The sequence below is a fragment of the Oryctolagus cuniculus genome, chromosome 5, assembly GCF_964237555.1.
Source record: "Oryctolagus cuniculus chromosome 5, mOryCun1.1, whole genome shotgun sequence".
Lineage (NCBI taxonomy): Eukaryota > Metazoa > Chordata > Mammalia > Lagomorpha > Leporidae > Oryctolagus > Oryctolagus cuniculus.
In genome coordinates, this window is record NC_091436.1 from 600,767 (window position 1) to 624,081 (window position 23,315).

Below are 23,315 nucleotides of genomic sequence, written 5' to 3' on the forward strand. Positions count from 1 at the left end.
ATTTAAAATGGTCAAATAACTTCATTAGACATTTCTGAAAAAGAAGTTATACAAATGGCAAAAAGTATATAAAAGTGTTAAGCATTTCTTATTAGGTAAAAGCAAATCAAAACCATGATGCGACATCATCTCATTCCATTTATAATGGCTATTACCCAAAAGTCAAAAAATGACAAATGCTGTTGGTCTAGAGAAAGGTAAGCTGAAAGCACCCATAAATGTTGATGGAAATGTAAATTAGCATAGCCATTATTTAAAACTTCATTAATCTTACTCAAGACCATAAATAGTACTGCAATATGATTGAGCAAGCCTACTGTGTGTGTGTGTGTGTGTGTGTGTATCCAAAGGAAATGAAATTGGGGCAGATGTTTGGTGCAATGGTTAAGTTGCCTTTTGGGATCCCTGCATCCCATATCGTATCCACCATTCTACTAATGCACATCCTAGGACACAAGGTGAGGTTAAATACTTGGGTCCCTCCACCCCATGGGAAACCTGGATTGAATTCCAGCCTCCAGGCTTTGCCCTGTCCTAGCCCCGGCTTGCTCTCTCACTCTCGCTCTCGCTCTCTCCTCCCCTTTCAAATAAATAATTTTTAAAAAAAAAACAAATCATATCAAAGATACACCTGCACTTGCAAGTTTATTTCAGTTTACAATATTCACAATATCTAATAAATGCAGTCAACCTAGGGGTCTGTTGAGAGAAGAATGGATAATGGGGTCGGTGCTATGGCATAGCAGGCATCCCATATGGGCACTGGTTTGAGTCCCAGCTGCTCCACTTCCAATCCAGCTCTCTGCTATGGCCTGGGAAAGCAGTAGAAGTTGGCCCAAGTCCTTGGGCCCCTGCACCGGCGTGGGAGACTTGAAAGAAGATCCTGGCTCCTGATGGATAGAGAACGATACACCATGTTAACATTAATAAAAGTGAGAATAGCTATTAATTTCATATAAAGCAGGTCTCAAAGAAAGGAATGTTTTCAGAGAGAAGAGCATTACACAATGATAGGCTAATTATCTGAGAAGATACAGCAATTCCTAACATATATGTAACTAACAATGTAATATTAAAATATAGGAGGCAAAAACTGATGGAAATTAAAATAGAAACAGTTTACCATTTTAGTTTAAGACTTTAACAAAAGTCTTAAATGGATAGTCAAAAATGGACAGGAAATTGATATAGACTTGTTTGAACTTAACAACACTATCAATCAACTGAACATAATTGACATACATATACACATACTTCACACAACAACATCTGATTATTCATTCTCAAGCTCACAGGGACCACCCACCATGGCAAATCACATAATGAGCTATAAAGCACATGTTAACAAACTTAAAGAACAGAAAAAATACAATGTCTGTTCACAGATAACAATATAATTAAACTAAACTAGAAACCAGTAAAAGAGATAACTGGAACAGCTCAGAATACTGGGAGATTGAGCAAACACTCTTGGGACAAAGAACTCTTGGAAAGCGCATTTAGCCTGTGGTTATAACACCTGTTAAGATGCCTGTGTTCTGTACTGGAGTACTTAGATTTGATACCTAGTTCCAACCCTGACTCCAGCTTCCTGATAATGAAGAGAGGTAGTGTTGATTGTCCAAGTAATTGGGCTCCTGATGCCCACATGGGTGATCCCGTTCCTGGCTCCCAGCTCTAGTCCAGCCCAGTCCCAGCTACCATGAGCATCTGGGTAGTAAACCAGTGAGTGATAGCTCTCCTCTTTTCTCTCTCTCTCTCTCTCTCTCCCTCTCTCTCTCTCTGCCTTTCAAATGAACAAAGAAATTTCTTAAAAGAAATCTTGAGAAATTAAAAAATATTTTGAAGTAAATTACAATGAAACAATGTATCAAAAGTTTAGGATACAACAATTACAGTGCTCAAAAAAATTTATAGCAATAAATGCAAGCATATATTGGAAAAACATATCTAAAATAAATCACCTAAGCTTACAAAGCTTAGTTGACAAACTAGGACAAAAGCAAATCACATCCAACGTAAAAAGAAAACAAAACAAAATCATAAAAAGCAGAAATGAATAACACTGGAAACAAGAAATGAACAGAGAACATAAATGAAGCCAGAAGGTTTTTTTAAAATATTTATTTATTTAATTTGAAGGAATTACAGAAACAGAGGGACAGATGGACAGAGAGAGAGATTTTTCATCTGCTGGTTCACTCCCCATATGGCCACAATGGCCAGTGCTTACTCCAGGTCTCCCACATGCGTGGCAGGGACCCAAACACTTGGGCCATCTTCCACTGCTTTTCCTAGGCCATTATCAGGGATCTGGGTTGGAAATGGAGGAGCCACTGGGACACAAACCAGCACCAATATGGGATGCCAGTGTCACAGGTGGCAGATTTACTTGCTGCGCCACAACGCTGGTCCCCAAAAGTTGTTTCTTTTAAAGATCAATAAAACTGATAAGCTTCTTACCATGCTTAAAAAAAGCATAGAGGATGCAATTTATTAAAATTAGAAATGCAAGAGGGGACATCACTAGAGATCTTATGTACATCAGAAGGATGGTTTGTAAAAGGAGAATGAAAAAATATTATTGACAACTCTACGCCCATACATTTGATAACCTAGATGAAATGGACCAATTCCTTGAAAGACAGTCTGCCAAAACACACAAGACAATTTTAATAGATCTATGTCATTTTTAAAAGTCAAATTTCATCAATAATTAACAACCTTACAAAACAGAAAGCACCAGACCAAGATGGGTTTGTTGGTGCATTGCACCAAATATTTAAGGAAGAAATCATACCAATTATTTACAATGTCTTTCAGAAGACAGATGCAGTGGGAATACTTTCTAATATTCTGTGTGATCAACATTACCCTGAAACCAAGAGTATACAAACATTAAATAAAACAGGCCAGCATTGCGGCATAGCAGATAAAGCCACTGCCTGCGATGCCAGCATCCCCTGTGGGCACTAATTTCTGTCCCAGAGGCTCCACTTCCAAACCAACTCCTTGCTAATAGCCTGGGGAAAGCAGTGGAAGATGGCCCAGGTGTTTGGGCCCAGTCACTCACATGGGAGACCCAGATGAAGCTTCTGGCTCCTGGCGTAGGCCTGGCCTAGCCCTAGCCATTGCAGCTATCTGGAAGAGTGAACCAGAGAATGGAAGGCCTTTCTCTGTCTCCCTCTTGCACTCTCTATCTCTGACTTTCAAATATAAAAATAAATCTCAAAAAAAAAAAAAAAAAGGAAAACTACACAGGGCTGGCATTGTGGTACAGTGGGTTAAGCCACCACTTGTGAAGCCAGTATCCCATGTGAATCCTGGTTCAAGTCTTAGCTGCGCCACTTCTGGCTCAGTTCTCTTCAAATATGCCTTGGAAAACAGTAAAAGACGGCCCAAGTGTTTGGGCCCCTGTCACACACATGGGAGACCTGGATGAAGCTCTGCTTCCTGGCTTTGACCAATTGGAACAGAATGGAAACTCCGGAAATCAATCCACACATCTACAATCAGCTAATCTTTGACAAAGAAGCTAAAATCGGTCCCTGGAGAAAGGACAGTCTCTTCAACAAATGGAGCTTGGAAAATGGGACCTCCATGTGCAAAGCAGGAAACGAGACTCCTACCTTACACTTCTTATAAAAATCAATTCAAATGGATCAAGGGTCTAAATCTATGATCTCATACCATCAAATTACTAGAGAACATTGGGGAAACTCTAGAAGACACTGGCAAGACTTCTTGGAGAAAACCCCAGAAGCACAGGCAATCAAAGCAAAAATAGACAAATGGGATTACATCAAGCTCAGAAGATTCTGCACTTCAAAGGAAGCACTCAGTAAAGTGAAGAGGCACCTGACAGAATAGGAGAAAATATTTGCAAATTTTGCAACTGGTAAAGGATTAATATCCAGAATCTATAAAGAGCTCAAGAAACTCAACAACAACAAAACAAGCAGCCCAGTTAAGAAATGGGCAAAGGACTTGAACAGGCATTTTCAAAAGAGAAAAATCAAATGACTAAGAGATACATGAAAAAGTGCTCAGAATCACTAGCCATCAGGGAAATGCAAATCAAAACCACAGTAAATTTCCACTTCACCCCAGTTAGAATGGCTTTCATACAGAAATCAACAAATGACAAATGCTGGATATGGCAAAAAAGGCACCCTAATCCACTGTTTGTGGGAATGTAAACTGGTGCAGCCATTGTGGAAGACAGTATGGAGATACCTTAGAAATCCAAAAATGGATCTACCATATGACCCAGCCATCCCACTCCTGGGAATTTACCCAAGGGAAATGAAATCAGCATGCGAAAGAGTGATCTGCACCCCCTTGTTTATTGTAGCTCAATTCACAATAGCTAAGATGTGGAATCAACTCATGTCCAACAACCAATGACTGAATAAAGAAAATATGGTATATAGACACCATGGAATATTAGCCATAAAAAAGAATGAAATCATGTCTTTCATAACAAAATGGATGCAACTGATAACCATTATATTTAGTGAAATAAACCAGTCCCAGAAAGACAAATATGTTTTCCCTGATCTATGGTAATTAATACAGTACAAAAAAATGCAACATATACTAATTTGCATTGCAAGGTACATAAAACTATTCCTGTGTATAAACTCTTGAGAGGAAATCAAGTCTAAATGAACTTGATTATTATCTTGTAACCACACAGGAAAAATTTATATGTCACATTCTTACTGGTTCTATTTCACTGAAAGAAATTATGAATGAATAATCGACCAAAAAGTTGTAAATGAGTGAAATGCTCATTTTTTTCCATTCAATTATTGTTAGCCATTGTCTATATTCTCACTAAACTAGGGTCTTTTGGCTTTTTATCTGGTGAACTTCTTATTTGGTGAAATAAGTTATCTCAAAAATTAAAAAAAAAAAAGACAGGTAGAAGGAATATGGTGGGAAGGAGGGAGGAAAGGAATATCATTATGTTATTAGACTTGTATCTACAAATCATACTGAGTCTATTAAGAATTAATTAAAACAGGGCCAGCACTGTGGCGTAGTAGGCTAAGCCTCTGCCGGTGGCACCAGCATCCACAGTTCATGTCCTGACTGCTCTTCTTCCAATCTAGCTTGCTGCTTATGGCCTGGGAAAGCAGTGGAAGATGGCCCAAGTGCTCAGGCCCCTGTACCCACTTGGGAGATTTGGAAGAAGCTCCTGGCTCCTGGATTCAGCTCAGCTCAGCTCTGGCTGTTGTGGCCATCTGAGGAGTGAACCAGCAGATGGAAGATCTCTCCCTGTCTCTAACTATGCCTTTCGAATAAAGAAATAAAATCCTTTAAAAATTACTTAAAATTGAAATAAAAAATTAAAAAGTTAATTACAGAAAAAGAAAAGGTAGAAATTTATAAAAAATGTTTTTGCTATGTTGATAGCTAAGAGTGAATCTTGAATGTAGTGACTACATTATCACGGAAGCTCCTTATAACAGATTCCCGAGCTTTTTGTTTGCATCAGCCCTGCCCCGCTGTAACTATATCAGGGTTCTTTAATATGAGATTGAATTTTACAGTTAAAAATACCTTCTTTCTCTCTCTGCCTTCTCCCCCTTCAGTATGCACAGATCTTAAAAGAAAGACTGAGAGAATCTTTTCATGATGTTCAGTATGTGGAGCCTCCATTTGATGACTCAATTGTGGATATAGGTAAAGAATGGAAGAGTGCCCTGGCGAAATTAAAGTTTGCTAATTCCTATAGAATGGAGCCATTGAAGAAATTCCAAGCTCATTCAGTAGAAACTAAAGTCCAGCAGATATTAAAGGTAGGTTGAGCTATGTATAAAAGAAGCAATAAGATTCTCCAGAATAACAACAGCCTAATAAGATATTATAAAAAATTTTATTACAGGAATTGATTCATGCAACTATAGAGGCTGAGAGGCCCACACCCTGCTGTCTGCAAGCTGGAAAATGTGTGTAACACAGTCTGAGCCCAGGGGCCTGAGGACCAGGGCAGCCACTGCAATAAGCCGCAGTCCAAGCCTAAAGGCCCAACAATCTGCACTAATGTCTATGGGCCACAGAAAGTGGATGTCTCAGCTTGGGCCATCTTCTGCTACTTTCCCAGATGCATTAGCCCAGAGCTGGATCAGAATTGGAGCAGCCTTAACTTGAATCAGGACCTGTATGGGATGTTGGCAATGCAAGCAGAGGCTTAACCGGCCACACCACAAAGCCGGCCCCAAATTATGTAGCTATAAACCTGAAGTTTTCATTGTTGACATATCATGTGGCCAAGTCACTCTTTCTTAATTTTCTACCAAATGCATTAGGATTTATGGAAATAAACACATTTTATTGGCCACATCTTGAGATTCACTTTTATAAACTTTTTTTTTAAGATTTATTTTGGGCCGGCGCCGCTGCTCAATAGGCTAATCCTCCGCCTGCGGCGCCCGCACCTCGGGTTCTAGTCCCGGTCGGGGCGCCGGATTGTCCCGGTTGCTCCTCTTCCAGTCCAGCTCTCTGCTGTGGCCAGGGAGCGCAGTGGAGGATGGCCCAAGTCCTTGGGCCCTGCACCTGCATGGGAGACCAGGAGAAGCACCTGGCTCCTGGCTTCGGATCAGCGTGATGCGCTGGCCACAGCAGCCATTGAGGGGGTGAACCAACGGCAAAAGGAAGACCTTTCTCTCTGTCTCTCTCTCTCTCACTGTCCACTCTGCCTGTCAAAAAAAAAAAAAAAAGATTTTGAAAGTCACAGCTGCAGAGAGTGAGAGATCTTCCATCTGCTGGTTCATTCCCAGATGACTGCAATGGTCAGCACTAGACCAGGAGCCAGGAGCTTCATCTGGGTCTCCCACGTGGGTGGCAGGGACCCAAATCCTTGGATCTTCCTCTGCTTTTTCCAGGCCATTAGGAAGCAGGAAGCTGGATTGGAAATGGAACAGCTGGGACACAAATGGGACACAAACCTACACCCACATGGGGTGCTGGCATCACAGGTGGCGTCTTTACGCTCTACGCCATGAAGACGGCCCCACTTTTAGAAACTTTAGTCATGCAGTGGGCCTTTGGCCTAGCAGTTAACTCTCCAGTTAAGGCGCCCTCATCTCAAGGGCCAGCATTGTGGTGTAGCTAGTAATGCTGCCGCCTGCAACACCAGCATACCGTATGGGTGCCAGTTCAAGTTCCAGCTGCACCACTTTCGATCCAGCTCCCTGCTAATGCACCTGGGAAAGGAGCAGAACATGGCCCAAGTGCCTGGGGCCCTGCTAACACGTGGGAGACCTGGAAGAAACTCCTGGCTCCCGGCTTCCGGCTCCTGGCGTTGGCCTGGCACAGCCCTAGCTATTGCAGCCGTTTGAGGAGTGAACTAGCGAATAGTTCTCTTTCTATCTCTTCTCTCTCTGTAACTCTGCCTTTCAAATTAATAAGTAAATCTTTAACAACAACAAAAGACTGCTGATGAGTTTTAAGGACATTTCTGGAAACAGTTAAGGAACATATAGATGAAGAACAAAGGATTATGCAAGGTCACTTCAGATAACTTAGGTGAAACAGAGCCTGTGCACACATCGCTCCAGTCACATCAGAAGAGACGTGTAGCTCTGTCCAGATGCTCCTCAGACAGGCGCCAACAGGTGATGCTCCTGACCGCCTTGCCGGCTGTCTAGGGCCAGCATGTTCTCAGTTCCCCTCACCCCCATGGGAGACCTGGACTGAGTTCCCAGATTTCTGCTATGCCTGAGGCTGCGCGCATTTGGGGGTGTGCGCCAGCAGATGGCAGCTCTCATCTGTCTCTGTCAATAAATAAATAGATATTAATAAATTAAAGGAATCCTGGTCACATACAAATCCAAATACCGCATTGTAGTTTGGGGAGCCATCTGAAATCAATCTTCTGCCAAGTCCACCAAATCGTCAAATAAGCATTTATCAAGTTATCTGCATTTTTTCCAATCTTTGATACATAAATGAACAGAAATTCTAGAATTTTCAGATTTCAACATTCGGACTTTTAATTTTGGGGGCTTATTTTCAGAAGCTTTAGACATTAAGGGTTTCAACACTGGGTTCATGACATTCAGGACTGGGTACTGGGGATTTTGATTGCATCACTCTCAGGCAAGTGCCAGTTGGTACTGGTGGGAGGAGCGTGGCTGGGGTGAGAGAGACGACTATGTTTGCATTCTTTTATGAAAGTAATTGCAATCGAAGCACAGAGTGTGCACCCCCAAAACTTTAGGCCAGAGAATGTGGGAGACCTGGCTGCAGCCACCCACACCTGAGAGAAGCTGAGACCTTGTGGTGGTGCACATTCCTGCCCCGGAGTATGCTGAGGTCGCATGCAGTGCAAGCTGGTGATGTGGGAGACGTGGGGTCTGAGCACAGGCACACATGCGGTGCTCAAACTGATAACGTTTACTCAGAAGGTGACAATGTGGCATAGTTAGAATGGGCCAGAAGAGAAGGGGTGGGGGCAGGGAAGTAGAGAGAGGGGACATCCTCAGTATTTTCTCTTGGCCTTGTCTCAGGCGGAGTGAGCACCTCCCACCACCTCCTTTTAGGGGGTAATGTGGTCACTTGGGAGAATTATGCGGGCAGGCCATAATGGGGCGCCCATTTGAATCCCAGCCGAGTTTCCTGCTAGGCATGCCAGCAAAGGCAGCAGATAATGGCCCGAGTACTCAGGCCCCTGCCATCAGTGAGAGACAAGGATGGAGTTCCCAGCTTCTAGCCTCAGCCCGGCCCAGCCCTGGCTGTTGCAGCCCCTGGAGAGTGAACCAGTGGGTGGTAGGGCTCTCTCGTTCCTCCCTCTCTGTTGCTCTGCCTTTCAAGAAAATTAAATTTTTAAAAAGATATGAGAGTTAGGTTAGCAATGTTTATTCATTTCACTCCACAGTCTCCACTCTCCATCTTCCTGGCACAGAGATCACTTTCACGTAGGAGTGTCACCTGTTGGTTTCAGGAACGAAAGGAAAGCATCCGCTGATTTTTGAGAGCCTTTAACTCAAAATGATGAATGCGCAAGTGGGTGCTTTAGGGTGGCATACTTTGATCCTGTATACCACCTTCCAGTCTCCCTCCATTATTATGCACACAGATACATTTCTAACTGAATTAATCATTTCCAGATGATATTTGGCAAAGATATGGCTCATGGATTCAGAAAATAAATGCAGTTCAACTTAATACAATAATCACTACCTGCTGCTCTGATCTAAACTCTAACAAGCAGCATTTGTGATATAAGAGTATGTTTTTGGTGTGTCTCTCACTCGGCCTTACCTTAGGGGCTGAATTCAAATGTACTGACTATGGTGGGATTTCAAATAGTGTTGAAAGTATAACACCGTACAGACCTGCACTGAGAATGCTGGCGCTGGAACAGCTCGTGGGACCCGGAGGTTGGATGACCAGGGTTCTCTGTTCGGTCTGAAGGAGCACGGAGTGTAGAAGTAGCAGAAGTGGAAGTAGGAGGCATTGACAGAGCTTGGGGGGCATCGTCCCATAGTTTGTGCTCAGTATCTATTAACATCGGGGTTTCAGGTAGGGAAGGCCTGGATTCTCTGGGGCAGACCAGAGGAGCGGATGGGGAGCAGGGGCAAGGAGAACAGGGGCAGGAATACAGTCCCTCTGCGTGGAGAACGGGGAAGAATGTGCCCTTACCCACTCATTTTAACTTCCAACTACTGTGTCTTCTCACAAGACTCTGGGCAGCCACATTCCTGGGTAAAGTCAGAGTCAAGGCAAGTGTGAGTGGCCCACTGGTGGGTGAGGCCGAGGGGCCACAGCCCAAGATGGAAAGAGCAGGGGGCAGTTTCAGAACACTGGGACCTCCCAGGTGTAGGGACTGAGAAGAGAGGGATTTGGGGGAAGATGGAAGTCGCTCTGATAACCCTGTAGATGTATGGCTTTTTCTTCTAGCCAGTCCTCAGAGTTCTTTTTATACACATAGATTGTAAGTTGGGGAGTAGGAAGGAGAGGGAGAGAGGGAGAGAGGGAGAGAGGGAGAGAGGGAGAGAGGGAGAGAGGGAGAGAGGGAGAGAGGGAGAGGAAATAAAGCAAGCAATCAAGCAGGCTATCTCCCATTTGCTGATTCATTTCTCAAATGGCTGCAATAGCTGGGACTGCAACCAGGTGAAGCTGTGAGTCAGGAACTCAGGTCCATGTGGAGGACAGAGATCCATTACCTGAGCCATCACCTGCTGCCTCCCAGGGCGCGGTAGCAGGACCCTGAAATGGGAAGGGCTCAAACGCCAGCACTCCAGTGCGGCCCGTGTGTGTCCTAACTTGCGCCAAATGCCCGCCCCAGGCCTCACAGCTCTTAAAACAATGCACTTGGGGAACAACTCCCCGTTCACGTGCTGAAAGCTGTGAAAAACTAACAGGAATAAGTGAAGTGGACGTGATAATAACCATAGATAAACAAAGGTAAAGCCCAATTTTGCTGTCTTAAGAAACTAGGGGAACAAAGTTGCCAATATAACCTGGAGCAGCATCTCAGGGCTCTGAAGGTCAGTGTGAGGCCCACATGTGGTTGGAGATGTTTCTAGAAAGACAGTGGTGAGTTGAGTTTGCTCGGAGGAAAGATGGAGCTTGGTTTCGGAGGAGCGCGGAGCAGCCGACAGGGGGAGCAGCCAACAGGTGGAGCAGCTGACAGGGGGAGCAGCCGACAGGGGGAGCAGCCGACAAGGGGAGCAGCTGATAGGCGGAGCAGCTGACAGGGGGAGCAGCCGACAGGGGGAGCAGCCACCAGGGGGAGCAGCTGACAGGGGGAGCAGCCAACAGGTGGAGCAGCTGACAGGGGGAGCAGCCAACAGGTGGAGCAGCTGACAGGGGGAAGACTGAGCCACCGCCAGAGTCCCAGCGCAAATCGTGCTGCTGGACTGTTTCGGATACGTAAGTTTCTGACAGGCACCAAGACCAAGCCAAGTATTTTAAATAAACGAAATGAAAGGCAGTTTCTTTGGTTGTGCAGTCCAGAAACAAGCTGTTGGGCCCGCATGCGGTTGGGAGGACCGAGCAGTGGGAACTGCTGGTGCACGTGAGACTGGCCCAGCAAAGGCAGCATGGCCTGTCGTGCCAGCAGGCTACACTCTAATTTATGAGGAAGTACAGTCAGCTACCTCTGATTTCTTTGCATTTCCCTGGAGGCCAAAGGAAAATGCAGCAGAGTGAGGAGTGGTGGCAAGAGGGTCAAGAAGAAGTAGGGGTTGGCCTGAGGAAGCCGAGGAAGACAGCAGCGACCTGGTGCAGGCCTATGCATTTTTAAAAAGTGTCTGCCTAAGAATTTCCAGAAGCCTTCTTTTGAAATTCCCCTGTGTAGCCCTAACAACAGGTTAACAAGAGTAGTCTGGTGAAATAAAACTACAGCCTAGTGTTGGTAAGGAAGAGCAATGAAACGTGATTCCAAAACACAAGACAGATTTTTAAAAGATCTGACACACAGAGATAGAGAGATCTTCCAACTGCTGGTTCAGTCCCCAAGTGGCTGCAGCAGCCAGGGCTGGGTCTAGCCAGACCATTAGCCAGGAGCCACGTACTGTCTCCCACTTGGATGGCTGGGGCCCAGGTACTTGAGTCATCTGCTGCTGCCTTCCCAGACGTTAGCAGGAAGCTGGATAGGAAGCAGAGCAACTGGGACTTTAACTAACAGTCTGACATGGAATGCTGGCATTGCAAGTGGCAGCTTAACACGCTGTGCCATAGTGCCAGCACTAATAAAACAGATTTTTAAAAAAATTATCACTGGGGCCGGCACTGTGGCGCAGCGAGTACAGTTGCTGCCTGCAGTACCAGCATCCCATATGGGCACCGGTTCGAGTCCCAGCTGCTCCACTTCCCATTCAGCTCTCAGCTGTGGCCTGGGAAAGCAGTAGAAGATGGCCCAAGTCCTTGGGTCCCTGCACCCATGTGGAAAGACCCAGAGGAAGCTCCTGGCTCCTGGTTTCAGATCGGCATAGCTCTGGCTGTTGCAGTCAAATTGGGGAGTGAACCAGTGGATGGAAGACTGACCTCTCTCTGCCTCTCCTCTCTCTGTGTGCAAGTCTGACTTTCAAATAAATAAATATATCTTTAAAAAATTATCATTGAAGTGTAAACTAGGAAGCATAACATTTATTTATCAATACTTTGTTAGGAATATGTATACTTTTAACTTTTAAAATAGTGTATTACTTAGATATATGTTCTACTTGTATTTTTACATTGAAAATTAAAATATTTTCCTTAACTTGTTTTTCAAAGGAAAGTCTTAAAGATGTCAAATATGATGATAAAGTCTTCTCTCATCTGTCACTTGAATTGGCAGACCGCATATTGTTAGCAGTCAAAGAATTTGGGTTCCATCGTTATAAGTTCATTATAAAAGTATTATTTATTCAAAAGACTGGTCAAGCAATAAATGTAAGTACTCATTGATCCATCGGTTGGAACCCTGAGGTATCTCCCCCCCACCCAGTGATTTAATATTTATCGTGGGGACTCCAGGGTACTTCAATACTCTGAGGGTCCTCTCGAATGGAAGGACCATTTTGTAAACATATTTCATTTCACTCTAAACTGTTTGAAAAGCAATACAATAGAAGTTGTATTTTACTATGAATAATTTATTAAATTGCATAGTTATCCTGTGCTTTGGTCATATCAGCTTGGACAATTTATGTCATTTAAGTTAATTAATTAACCAGTAAATTTCAGAGAGAGAGAAAGGGGACAGACACTTTTGTCTAGGTGGCAGAATCCTGAGGAAAATACAAAGAGTGTGCACTGTGGCTCTGAAGGAGCACCCGCTCCAGCCAAGGGCATAATGCAGCACAACTCAGGGGTCGTGGCAACAGCCCGGGCCTGCATCAGCTTGCCCAGGAGTAAGTCGAGACAGCAGCCTGCATGGCTGAGGCCTTGGCAGAGTGGCTTCCTTACAAAATGGTGGTGATAACACCTACTTCCCAGAGTTGTTATGAAGATTAAGTGAAATTATCTGCATTGAATTCCTCAACAGATTCACCTCACAGAGCCCTCAGTAAGCAGTAAGGTTATTAACACTATTTGTAAATACACTAGGCTGTGTCGGTATCTAGGGAATTGACAGTGAATATTGAGGGCTGCAGAGACCCTGCTGTTTGGAACATTCCGGAGGCCTGCAGCAGGAGGGTGCTGCATACTGAAGCACGGGGAGGGAGACTGAAGGGGGGGTCAGGCAAGACATCAGTCACAAGACGAAGGTGGACCTGCCACCCTCAACACACACCTACACAACGGGACAATTCTGGATGGAGCTAAGTGCTCTAGAAAGGAAGTTAAGGGTCAGTGCCGCAGCTCACTAGGCTAATCCTCCGCCTGCGGCGCCAGCACACCGGGTTCTAGTCCCGGTCGGGGCGCCGGATTCTGTCCCGGTTGCCCCTCTTCCAGGCCAGCTCTCTGCTGTGGCCCGGGAAGGCAGTGGAGGATGGCCCAAATGCTTGGGCCCTGCACCCACATGGGAGACCAGGAGGAAGCACCTGGCTCCTGGCTTCAGATCAGCGCAGTGCACCGGCACCCAGCGCGCCGGCCGCGGCGGCCATTTGAGGGGTGAACCAACGGCAAAGGAAGACCTTTCTCTCTGTCTCTCTCTCTCTCTCTCTCTCTCTCTCTCTCTCACTGTCCACTCTGCCTGTCAAAAAATAAAAAAGAAAAAAAATAAGAAAGGAAGTTAAGGTAGGATGATATAAGGTGTGACGTGAGTGGTTACTTGGGTACCGCTCGAATGACAGCAGGAACCAGTGGCATGAAAGATGAGAGAGAACATTCCAAGAAGAGTTAGCTTTGAGTGTGAAGATCAAAAGGCGGGGGGGGGGGGGTGAGGGGGGGATTTGGTGTGCTGGATTAATCACAAGGGCAGTTGGCTGTATTTAGCTAGAGGAGAGTGGAGTGGAGTAATATGTCTGCTAATACTGCTTCACATCAAACCACCGCAGAGCTTAGCAGCTTGGAATGGCAGCCATTTGTTTGCGCACCTCTTTATGGGCCAGATCCCTCTGGATCAGCTGCTGGGTCTGTCTGCTGTCCCCTGGTGACCTCTGGGCCCACAGGTCCACATTGGTCTCCTCACACATCTGAGAGCTGTTGCTGGCTGCTGGCTAGGGCACAGAATTCTCCTGCCCATAAGCCATCATCCTCCAGTGCAGAGTGGGCTTCCTTACATGGGGGTCCAGCAGATGCTGCAAGACCTCTGAAGACCTGGCTAGCAAACTGTGGGTGTCACACTCTGTTGGCCAACAAATCAAGGCCAACTCCTGTTCAGAGGGTGGGGGGACAGGGTCAACCTCTTGACAGAAACCACAGAGAATAAATATGTGGCCATACTTGGTCCACACAGTTAGGCTGCAGTCAGATCGCGTATGGCTTTCTAGGTGGAACAGAGGAGTTAGGATTTTCTGTAACAGCCTGCCTGTATAATCAATGTCATTTCTTCACTTCAGGACAGACTTTTATTTGAAAATATTTGAAGAGTAGAGAGAAGAATTTCTTTTTTAAAAATATTTATTTATTTATTTATTTGAAAGTCAGAGTTACACAGAGAGAGAAGGAAAGGTAGAGAGAGAGAGGGAGAGAGGGGGAGAGAGAGAGAGAGAGAGTCTTCCATCCACTGGTTCAACCCACAGTTGGCAGCAATGGCCAGAGCTGTGCCAATCTGAAGTCAGGAGCCAAAAGTTTCTTCCGCGTCTCCCATGCGGGTTCAGGGGCCCATGGACCTGAGCCATCTTCCACTGCCTTCCCAGGCCATAGTAGAGAGCTGGATGGGAAGTGGAGTAGCCAGGACTCGAACCGGCGCCCTTATGGGATGTCGACACTGCCACCCAGGTGGTGGCTTTACCCACCATGTCACAGCGCCGGCCCCAGGAGAAGTTCTTAGCATGGACTGTAATGTAGCAGAGTGGTGTTTATGCAGGACTGCTGGACGGCAGCACAGAGGCCTCTGCCTCTGCCCCTGCCTCTGCACACACTCAGCTAAGGTGGCACCCTGGTGGATAAACACCAGCCTCTGCACAAATGAGAGGGTGGGTCCATGTGGCATCACTCTTCATGAAAGGGAAGACTGGACAGAGTACTTCTTAAATGTGACTTCATATGATACAAAGTCACCTGGTTTAAACATCCAAACTAGTGTAGATTTGACAACCACCTAACATGCTCAATCTAAAGTTGGTCTTTTAAAAATTTCTCTTATAGATTGCCAGCAGATGGATCTGGGACGTTGCTTGGGACAGCTGGGTTGAAGCGAAGCATGAAGCTGAATCTTACGTAGCACTGGCGCTGGTATTTGCTCTTTACTGTGAATAGCTTGATTCCCATACTAAAGGGTTTACATTCCAACTTCTCAAAGATAAATGAAAAAAAGATAAATGAAATATATAGATTGTGAACCTCATGGTAGCTTTGATTAACTACATTGTTATCTACAATTGAGTTTTTAATGGAATTCTTGTAACAACAAACAAGAAAACTAGATTTTTAAATTTATACTTCCCAGTTGTATTTATTAACATTGTGTTATACAAAAGTAGTATGAGGTGTGTGTATTTATGAATTCTTATAGTGAATAATAATAAAGAGAGATATTCTTTTTAGAGTTATGAAAATTAGAATTTGCTGCAGGAAATTAAGATACAATCTTGTAAAGTATCAAATGGCCGGAGTGTTTGGGCCCTGCACCCTATGGGAGACCAGGACAGGAAAACAGACAAGAGAGAGATTCTTTTTTTTTTTTTTTTTTTTTTTTTGGACAGGCAGAGTGGACAGTGAGAGAGAGAGACAGAGAGAAAGGTCTTCCTTTACCGTTGATTCACCCTCCAATGGCCGCTGTGGCTGGCACACCGCACTGATCCGAAGCCAGGAGCCAGGTGCTTCTCCTGGTCTCCCATGTGGGTGCAGGGCCCAAGCATTTGGGCCATCCTCCACTGCCCTCCCGGGGCCACAGCAGAGAGCTGGACTGGAAGAGGGGCAACCGGGACAGAATCCGGCGCCCCGACTGGGACTAGAACTTGGTGTGCCCGCGCCGCAGGTGGAGGATTAGCCTAGTGAGCCATGGCGCCGGCCAAGAGAGAGATTCTTGATCCACTGGTTCACTCCCCAAATGCCTGCAACAGCTAGGTCCAGGCCAAGCCAAAGCTGGGAGCCCAGAACTTCCTCCAGGTCTCCCACCTGCAGGGCAGGGACTCAAGTACTTGAGCCATCACCTGCGCTTCCCAAAGTGCGCCTTGTTAAGAAGCTTGATCAGAAGCAGAATGACTGGGACTTGAACCAGAAGCTCATTTACAGGATCCTGTCATCCATGCGTTGATTTAAGCTGCTGTGTCAAATTTCTAACCCAGTCAGGCAAGGGCAACGTAATTGTTTAGAGAAATGAGGAAACTTTTATTTCTCAGGCATTTAACCGAGGACCCAGGGTCTCTCTTTCTTCCCACCCTCCCTGCAGTCTTCTGGGTCTGTTTGTCAACTTTGCACACTAATCACTTTCCCATGACCGGACCAGCAACAATCCACTCCTGTGGGGTGGGACAGGAGCCCACCCTCCACGAAGCTCAGGGTCAGGTGGGGAGAGCGGAGACGAGGTGTCACGGGGACCCACGAAGCACAGGGTCAGGTGGGGAGAGCGGAGAGAGGTGTCACGGGGACCCACGAAGCACAGGGTCAGGTGGGGAGAGCGGAGACGAGGTGTCACGGGGACCCACGAAGCACAGGGTCAGGTGGGGAGAGCGGAGACGAGGTGTCACGGGGACTCCTCTAGCAAGGACGCTGAGGGTGTACTCGGGAAGGCAAGCAGCGATGTCTGCGATTACCTATGCGACTTTCCTAGTTATAGTCAAGGACCCGTATGAAACCTTGGCAAGAACACCATCTCATGTGTCTCTCACATTTGGGGCAGGATGAGTGCCCCAGGACTAACAAAAGTCATATCACAGAGCACTGACAAGATAGTTACCAACTGATAGCTATCAACTGCCAAGCTTGGCCATAGAAAAATCCAGTAGTAGCAAACCTGTGAAATGGACCATTTCAAGCAATGTGTATTCCTGATAAACTCATTGGGACAAATTAGTTGGAAAATGTACTGCCTAGGGGCTGGTGCTGGGGCATAGTAGGTTAAGCTTCTGCCTGCAATGCCGGCATTCCATAAGGGCACCGGTTCGAGTCCTGGCTGCTCCACTTCTGGTCCAGCTCCCTGCTGATGCACCTGGGAAAGCAGTGAAAGATGGCCCAAGCCCTTTGGCCCCCGTGCCCACGTGAGAGACCAGGAAGAAGCTCCTGGCTCCTAGCTTTGGATCGGCCCAGCTCCAGTCACTGCAGCCATTTGAGTAGTGAACCAGTGAATGGACACCATCTCTCTCTGTCTCTCTATTTATAACTCTGCATCTCAAATAAATAAATCTTAAAGAAAAGAAAATATACTGCCTAGTATTAAAGTAGACAGCCTCATAGACTTATTTGTAAAATGAGAATTACGCCTTTCTCCTAAGGTTAGCATATGCATTCACTTAGTATAACAATCAAGGACTTGTGCAGAGAGCATAAATTCTCAAGTGTTGTTTACATGTGTAGAGTTGATATTTCTGAATTGCTTTCAGCTCTTTTCCTTCTCTTGCTCTTCTCTCCACCCATATGAGCTTAATTGTCCAATCCTCTGTACTATGAATGTCTTGAAACAACTTCAAATCCTCCCCTCTTTTCCAATACTGCATCTCTCTCATCTGGGTCCTCACATCTATTCACTTTCCTCACATCTATTGCAATTGCCCCCTTTTTTCATCTAATTAGTTTGTTAACTTTTTGTCCAGAAATATCCTACGTCTACCATATTCCTAGCAGTGAGTGACATGTAGATTGTACCATGGAAGACAGAGCAGAGAAGCCCTTGCCCTCAATGAACCTTCATTGCATTGAGGGGATGAGAGGGACTGGTGTCAAGCAACTCAACCTCTGTTTGTTGTGGTAAACGCCTCCACAGTGAACCAGTGAGAAAACCTGTGGCCCACTTTTCTTTGCTTCAAGTCTCATCCCCACGCTTCACATGCGAAACTGATGATGCCACCATCTTGGAAACTTACCTCTGATGACTTCGTATCTCTGATTACATGTCATTTGCTGCCTCAAAATGCCTCAGCTGCCTTTCAAGTGAATACAGATTCTTCTGCCTTCTTAGAAAGTTTCATCGGCCGGCGCCGCGGGCTCACTTGGCTAATCCTCCGCCTGCGGCGCCGGCACCCCAGGTTCTAGTCCCTGTTGGGGCGCCGGATTCTGTCCCGGTTGCTCCTCTTCCAGGCCAGCTCTCTGCTGTGGCCCGGGAGTGCAGTGGAGGATGGCCCAAGTGCTTGGGCCCTGCACCCCATGGGAGACCAGGATGAGTACCTGGCTCCTGGCTTCGGATCAGCACAGTGCGCCAGCTGTAGCAGCTATTTGGGGGGTGAACCAACAGCAAAGGAAGACCTTTCTCTCTGTCTCTCTCTCATTGTCTAACTCTGCCTGTAAGAAAAAAAAAAAAAAAAGAAAGAAAGTTTCAGATTCTCTGTTATGTCACACTCTGCCATTTTCTGAGGTTTGGTGAATGCCAGGTGCACTATAAACATCTCCAATCCTAACAACACTTCTTTCTCCCTTCTATTCCAGAGTGGGTTAAGTGACTTCTTTTTTTACGTGATTCTCCTAATAGCAGATGAACATTTCCATTGTTGCTTTCCCTATCCCAAACCTCATCCAACCCTCTTCCCCTGGAAGCTATGTTGAGGCTTGTAGCAACAAACCTCTGCCCAGCCATCATCTACCTCCTCACCTACTCCACCCAGGCAGCATTTCACCATGAGCCTGTGAGGTGTTGCAATCACTCTGGAGTCACCGGACCACCGTGCTGCACACGCAACACCTAACTTCCTGCGGCAGTTTCCCTCTGAACTGAAGGAACCACAAGGAAGAGGCGTACCCAGTGCCACAGAATCATTCGAGCGCAGTGAGTGACCTGAGTTTCCCCCGGAAGAGTCTCTGCCGCCCTCTCAGGCAGAAGCTCCTTTTGTCTGTCAGTCCCTGATGCCACAGAGCGGGGGAGGCACTCGGCGCCCTTCGACCTTGCAGCCGCTGGAAGTGCATGCTGTCTGGATGTTCAAAAGTACTTCAAAAACTCCCAGAAAATGGAATTAAAAGGTACATTTGTTTTGGGGCCAAAAATTTTGAAATTCACATAGATGAAAGGGTCTTCAAAAAGTACGTGGAAAATGTGTATTATGAAAAAAACTATGCATTAATTTGAAAAGTCTTATTTTTCCACAATCCTTTTGAAGTATGCTAGTACAACCATTTACTTCTGTTTCTGTTGCCTGTGGTCTCTGGCTAATTCCTTCTCATCACTCAAGGACTGGAGCTATGCCAACTCCTGCCATCCTTCCGTGTGACTTCAATATGCACGTAGATGAGCCACTGAACAGGGTATCTACTAATGCCTCACAGGTCTCAGTCCTCGCGGTTCGGGGGATAACACTAATCCTCCAACAACAGGGTTCGCATTTCAGTTATGACGGTGTTAGCTGTGTCTGTGTAGAGCCCAGACTTCAGAGCTAGCTCTCCAGTCCACGAACCACTCACAACTAATGGATGGGCCTTGTTTGCATCTTCTGAGGTTGCCACAGTGAAATGTCTCGGACTGGGTGGCTTCACCAATAAATGTTTCTTAAGATGCTGGAGTCTGGGAGTAGGGTACCAGTGTGCTAGTGTCCTTGGTGAGGACCTCCGGCTGGTGATACCCTCCCATGGTCTTTCCTTGGTAGGTGCATACAGAGAGAAAGGGAGGTCTTGTATCTCTTAGTGGAGATGGGTGGGATAGGTTCTTGTCTTTGTGCAAGAAGGAATTCACACATGAGACAGAGAGCAGTGGTAAACAAGGTATCGAGGTTTAATGGGTGGGGCATCCATCAGAATGGGCGGCACAGAATCCGAGAGTGTCCAGCCACTCAGACTGGAAAAAGCAAAGGCACACGGTTAAAAGGAGAGAACACACCTGGCAGGCTAGAGAGGGTTCAGGAAAGAGCTGAGAGCTGAGCGCCCAATCTGTATTCAGACTGGGGCTTAAAGGGAAAGGGATCCAGCTCTTCCTGCCATTTCTCTGTTTCTCTTTCCCCTCCTCCAACTCCTGCTTCAGGACAGAGTTTGTTGAGTGTGAATTAGGTGAATTCCTCCCAAGGTTTCACTCATCAGTGCTGTTGGACTGGGGAGCCCACCTGACCAGGGCAGAGGCACCTCCCCCAGTGTGCCTGCCGTGGGAGAAGGGTGTAAAGGCTTTATCACTCCATGTTATCCCGCCAGGTAGCCCACCGGGGAGATTTCCTTGGGGGAAGAAGGCTGAGGCCACCTGTAAAGTGATCGGGGTATGGGCAGGACTTTGTAGTGCCAAATGTTGATCTGCTTCCAAGGCGAACTCTTGCAGATGCTTCGTTTTGCTTAGGCCCCTCTCACACACATGGGCTAATTTCTGACTCCCTCCCCAACACCTCTTTTTACAAGGATGCGGATCCCATCACCAGGGTTCTACCCTCACGACCTCCTCTAAATCCAGTCCTCGCCCATAGTCCTCACTCCGAGCACCATCACACTGGGGACTCAGGGCTACAACACGTGGGTTCTGGGGGACAGCACGTTCTGACCACAGCAGGCATCATGTCCTTCCTTCAAAGTCTGCAAGTCCCTGCTCACTGCACATATCTCACGCAGCTCGTCACGTTACACATGGACAGCGAAGCATGTGGTTGTGTTGCCTTCTTGTTTTTCAATGATCAACACACATGGTGTTTTATAAAAACATATTACCAAAGGAGAGAATTGGACAACAAAAATGAAAGTACAGCAAATAAATAAAAAACAACAGTGCTGGAAGTGAAGTTTTTGTGATTAGGAAATTTAAAAATGGCACTGGGGGCTTGTGCCCCTGCTCACTAGGCTAATCCTCCGCCTGCAGCGCCAGCACACGGGGTTCTAGTCCTGGTCAGGGTGCCAGATTCTTTCCCGGTTGCTCCTCTTCCAGTCCAGCTCTCTGCTGTGGCCAGGAAGTGCAGTGGAGGATGGCCCAAGTGCTTGGGCCCTGCACCCCATGGGAGGCCAGGAGGAAGCACCTGGCTCCTGGCTTCTTATTGGCGCAGCGCGCTGGCTGCAGAGCGCCGGCCGTGGCGGCCATTTGAGGGGTGAACCAACGGAAAAGGAAGACCTTTCTCTCTGTCTCTCTCTCTCACTAACTCTGCCTGTCAAAAAATAATAATAATAATAAAAACAAAAAAAGAATAGCACTGGGAAAGCAAAGTAAGGAGGCTGAGACCCAGGCATACACAAAAGCAGTTGTGGGGATGGGAGGAAAAGTCTAGCATGCAGAAAACACAGGTGTACTTGTCTCACCAAGTTTAGTGTAAACTGCACTGAAACAGAAAGGTGATTACATGGTGGTTATGGCCGGGATAGAAACCTTCTCTTTGAAGAAAAAAAATCCCAAACACTTTGGTTAGAATTCAGGCCAAAGTGTTGACGTTAGTTGCCATGTTGAAAGAAAATAATTACAAAGACACTGAAAAAGAATCTTTTTCTTCCAGTAAAGTCTGGCCTCACGTCTCACCAGTTTAGCAGCTGACATGAAAGTGTGAAACTTTCCAGTGAAGGTGGTGAGGGTGCTGCTGGGAGATGCGTGCTGCGGCCCACAGCAGTTAGGATTGTGTGGCAGAAAGATGCGATGTCCACAGGCAAGGCTGCTGACCGGTGATCTCTCCACACGCGGATGGTGCAAAGGACCATCCGAGCTGAGGAAGGAGCGTGGCAGCTTTCCAAGCCACAGAAGAGATGTCATAAAATGAGGCAGGGAACGCTCAAGCCATTGTTGGTAAGCTCTTTCCAAAGAAGAGGGCACCCACTGATTCTCCATGTTTCTCACACAGTGAATTGCAATGTGCTAAGCAGTGTTTTGCATTTAAAAAACCTATGCATTTACATTTAGCAGCAAGAGATCTTTAAATTTTTGAGAAAAGTTCTAAAATGTCACAGAACAATTGTATCTTCTTCCTCTTTGATGAAGATGGATCTGCACACTTTGTCATTTTCCAAATTCTCCCTTCCACACGTGAAACAATCCAAGTGGAGGCAAAGATGCAGGAAGGTAGGATTTATTTAAAAGAGGTGGTGCCCCCCCCCCCAGAGGTGGGTGTGGGCTCCCTCTCCCCGTGAGAAGGAGGTCATTCCTTCTTAGGATGGGAAGGTGCCCTCACTGAATGTCCAAGTAGGGCAGAGTTTGGGTGGGGCTTGGGTGCCTGTGGTGGTCTCCAGGAAGGTGTCATCGTGTCCCCGTGAGGCTGCTGCAGGCACGTTCCCGTCACAGTGTCTCTTCCTGTGGGAGGTGGGGCTCAGGGACGCTACTGGGAATGCATTTGCTGAATTGGCACAGGACGGGGTGGGGCTCCTGTTGTGCTGGGCCGCAGCACATTGGCTGCTGGCACTCTCAGCTCCTCCTCCTTAGCTCCCCGCCTGCCCACATCACTGTCAAATCTTGATTTCAGGCAACTTTTTCTCATGCAACCATTTCCTGTCCTTTTTGTTTTTAAGATATATTTATTTGAAAGTCAGAGTTAAATAGAGAGAGGAGAGGGAGAAGGAGAGGGAGAGGGAGAGGGAGAAGGAGAGAGAGAGAGAGAGAAAGGTCTTCAATCTGCTGGTGCACTCCCTAAACCGCCACAACAGCTGGAGCTGCTCTGATCTGAAGCTATAAGCCAGGAGCTTCTTCCGGGTCTCTCACGCAGGTGCAGGGGCCCAAGTGTCTGGGCCATCTTCTACTGCTTTCCCAGGCCACAGCAGAGAGATGGATGGGAAGTGGAGCAGCTGGAACTTGAACCGGTGCCATGTTGGATGCCAGCACTGCAGGCAGCAGCTTCACCTGTTATGCCACAGTGCCAGCCTCCTGTCCTCTCAGCTCACCATCTCAACAACCCAGAGGACACCACTCTGCAGTCTTACCAAACTCCTTTTCCTCTCAGTAGCCCTCTCAGCTTTGCCCTTTTCCAGCTTTGATTTGATGGCCCCTCATTATAATCACTCCTTTACAAACACACCCCAGATTCTTCTGCCCCTCTTCCTCACCTCAAGAAAGTCCCTTCTTGAATGTCCAAGCCTGAATTCAGGAAGCTAAACTTGCCTGAGGACTTAAAACCCAGACTGCTTCACATTAAGTTCATGACCACAATCCTCAAGTGGGCAACCACCTAGCACACTAGAAATTTTGCTTTCCTACTCTAACAAACTTTCTCTTTCCTCAAACCTATATTTTTCTCCTCTGC

At 46.5% G+C, this 23,315-nt stretch overlaps 1 protein-coding gene across 1 annotated transcript in view; it reads left to right on the plus strand.

Moving 5' to 3' along the window:
* Window positions 1-15,529, plus strand: part of DYNLT2 (dynein light chain Tctex-type 2) — a 28,058-nt gene extending 12,529 nt beyond the window's left edge. The window contains exons 2-4 of the mRNA XM_002723328.5: window positions 5,601-5,807; window positions 12,235-12,393; window positions 15,199-15,529. Coding sequence (XP_002723374.2) covers window positions 5,601-5,807; window positions 12,235-12,393; window positions 15,199-15,309 — 477 coding nt within the window. The 3' untranslated portion in view covers window positions 15,310-15,529. The remainder of the gene's footprint in view (window positions 1-5,600; window positions 5,808-12,234; window positions 12,394-15,198) is intronic.
* The last annotated feature ends 7,786 nt before the right edge of the window (window positions 15,530-23,315 follow it).